The 3,409-nt window shown below is 22.8% G+C and overlaps 1 protein-coding gene across 1 annotated transcript, besides 1 other annotated feature; it reads right to left on the minus strand.

Annotated features, from left to right (window-relative positions):
• Positions 1 to 163: a repeat region.
• Positions 164 to 679: 516 nt separating this feature from the next.
• PRELSG_0018200 (hypothetical protein) lies at positions 680 to 2,352 on the minus strand (the record flags this gene model as incomplete). Its single annotated transcript, XM_028676334.1, has 2 exons — positions 680 to 1,552; positions 1,678 to 2,352. The coding sequence occupies 2 exons, from the start codon at positions 2,350 to 2,352 to the stop codon at positions 680 to 682; spliced, it is 1,548 nt and encodes a 515-aa protein (XP_028531042.1).
• Positions 2,353 to 3,409: the final 1,057 nt, after the last annotated feature.

Below are 3,409 nucleotides of genomic sequence, written 5' to 3' on the forward strand. Positions count from 1 at the left end.
CCCTAAACCTGAACCCTGAACCCTAAACCCTGAACCCTGAACCCTAAACCCTGAACCCTAAACCTAAACCTAAACCCTGAACCCTAAACCTAAACCCTGAACCCTAAACCCTGAACCCTAAACCCTGAACCCTAAACCTGAACCCTGAACCCTGAACCCTAAAAACTAAAATATAAAACATCAGACATGAATCTAATTAATAAAAGATAATATCAACTCTTTTGGAATTTTACATATATATACCCTTCCATTCATATAAGATTTTCAAAAAATGTATATATAAATGTATTTAAACAAAGATATACAAAATAGTTATGATAAAAGGTATTTCCAATAATTTGTATATAAAATAAAAATGTTTCTTCTTTTTTTTTTTTAATGAGAAAAAAGTAGAAAAAAAATTTTTAAAATAAAAGCAATATTTTTTTTTGAATAATGTTAATATGTAAATAATTTAAATTTTAAGAATAACAAAAGATATTTTATACTCAAAAAACTATAGAAAACAGAGACTAAAAATATAAGATATAAAAAAAATGATTACTTTATATTATGCACATAACTGTATAAATAAGATATAATTATCTAAAATAAATGCCTTTAAAATAATTAGTATAGGTTTCTATACACACTTTTTACTAATATGACTTTTTAAAATACTCTAAAAGTAATCAAATGGTCAAAGAAGCAAATTATCTTTAGATCCAAAACTTTCATTATATAACTCTAATTCTTTACGAGATTTCATATAAAATCTTAATACATTATATGATTTCGAAAATAATTGTGATTCTACATGCGAATCCTCAAATAAATATGATTCTTCACATGATTCCCTACATAATTCTGATTCTTTACGTGATGCCCCACATAATTCTGATTCTTTATATGATGCTCCACATAATTCTGATTCTTTATATGATGCCCCACATAATTCTGATTCTTTATGTGATGCTCCACATAATTCTAATTCTTCACGTGATGCTCCATATAATTTTGATTCTTCATATGATGTTCCATATAATTTTGATTCTTCATATGATGTTCCATATAATTTTGATTCTTCATGCGATGCTCCACATAATTCTGATTCTTTACGTGATGTCCCACATAATTCTGATTCTTTATGTGATGCTACACATAATTCTAATTCTTCACGTGATGCTCCATATAATTTTGATTCTTCATATGATGTTCCATATAATTTTGATTCTTCATGCGATGCTCCACATAATTCTGATTCTTTATGTGATGCTCCACATAATTCTAATTCTTCACGTGATGCTCCACATAATTCTAATTCTTTACGTGATGCTCCATATAATTTTGATTCTTCATATGATGTTCCATATAATTTTGATTCTTCATGCGATGCTCCACATAATTCTGATTCTTTATGTGATGCTCCATATAATTCTAATTCTTCACGTGATGCTCCATATAACTTTGATTCTTTACCCGATATTTCTTCTAATTCTATTTCTTCCAATACAACCCTTCTTTGATGTCTATTCAATGTATGACTTCTATGCAATACATTATTAGGATAATGCTGTAACGCAAATTAAAAAATAAAAAATTATTAGATATATATTTTTACATTGAATATGTATTAATAAAGGCATGTAATTATATGAAACTGTAAGAATATATATATTTTTAGGAATTGTTCTTTACAAAATAAACAAGTATAAATGTTATCAAAACAGCTAGAAGGATTAATGAATATAGAGAAAATTTTGAGAAATCCACATTATACTGATAACAGTAATAACGTATAATCCTACAAAGATTATCTGAATCTCTAAATGGATATATACAGTCTCTAGTAAAATTACTACATAAAGAATAAAATTTTTGTTTACATTCCTGAAATTCTTCAGCTGTATTTACAGACTTAAGAAATAAAATAATAATTGATATAAAACAGCTTATGTATGATTTTTTATTTAATTTTTTTTTCAAATTAATTTTATGTAAAAATATCTCAATTTTGGATAAATTAAAATCATATGAAGTCTTTTTAGTCTTCATTATTTCATTATCAGAGGAAGTATCACAAGAATCTAGAATATCAGATAAAATATATTCAGATCGAAAAATTGCCGTAATTTTATTATTATTATCATTAGTCCTTTTCTTTATTATACTTAAAGATTTTAATATTCCATCCTTATGCAAAGTAAGCGCAAATACATTATCTACATATTTATCTGATATATCACTATTTTTTTGTGCATAAGTATTCATAGAAAATTCATTTGATTTTATAGATGCATGTGAAATACATAAATTTCTTTCAAATTTTGTCTCTTTCCATTGATTAAAAGTTTCCTTTTGTATTATTTCCATTGTTTTCTTATGTTTTACATGTTACTTTTTTATTTTAATTATTTTTGTAATTTTCATTGATCACATATGGATGTATAATGCACTATGATATGAATTATAAATTAATATTGTAAAAAAAGTTAATGAAGTTGAGTTTCAATTTAAAAAAAAATAAGTTCCAAAATATATGTATTTAAATATATTTGATAAATTTAAATTTTATTTCATATTACATTGACATAAATATTTCCATGCCAAAAAAGTAGTTATATCTATGTTCATAAATAAAATATTTCCTCCTACTACATTATAGTTTAACTTTAATGCTTATTCATGGGTAATAAATAAAACCACCTGTTAAAGTAATGAAGCATCAGTTTTATCAATAATCACAATCTAGATATGTAATAATGTTTCATATATAAGATATGGTATTTAGTTATTCTATTTTTGTTATGCAAGATAATATTTCCTAATAAAAAGTTATTTTATTTTTATTTTTTTTTCTATTTAACTTATGAATCTACAATTATTTTTTAAAAAGCACATTATAGATAAAACGTAACAGTAATTAATATAAATTTTTAATTAATAATGAGAAAAATAAAAAAAAAATTCGCATAATTTCCTAATAAAAGGTTATTTTATTTTTATTTTTTTTTCAATTTAATTTATGAATCTACAATTATTTTTTAAAAAGCACATTATAGATAAAACGTAACAGTAATTAATATAAATTTTTAATTAATAATGAGAAAAATAAAAAAATTCGCATAAAACTATAAGTTCTTTTAATTTTTAAAATAATTAAAAAAATATATGTATCTATACAATTAAGAAGAAATAAATAGCTACTATGACGAATTTTTAATATCAAACATAAATCAATTAGTCATTTTTTTTTTTAATTTTTTAAAAAAAAAAATTTAATACTAAATTTATAGAATTTTAACTAATTCCTCGTATTTATATATAAATAGCTATTTTATACCCCACCTATTTGTTTTCAAAATTTTCTTATATATTATTATTATTCTTTGTACAAATTCAGAAACAATTCTTCTTATTTCTTATTACT

This window comes from Plasmodium relictum (assembly GCF_900005765.1).
Source record: "Plasmodium relictum strain SGS1 genome assembly, contig: PRELSG_00_v1_197, whole genome shotgun sequence".
Taxonomy (NCBI): domain Eukaryota; phylum Apicomplexa; class Aconoidasida; order Haemosporida; family Plasmodiidae; genus Plasmodium; species Plasmodium relictum.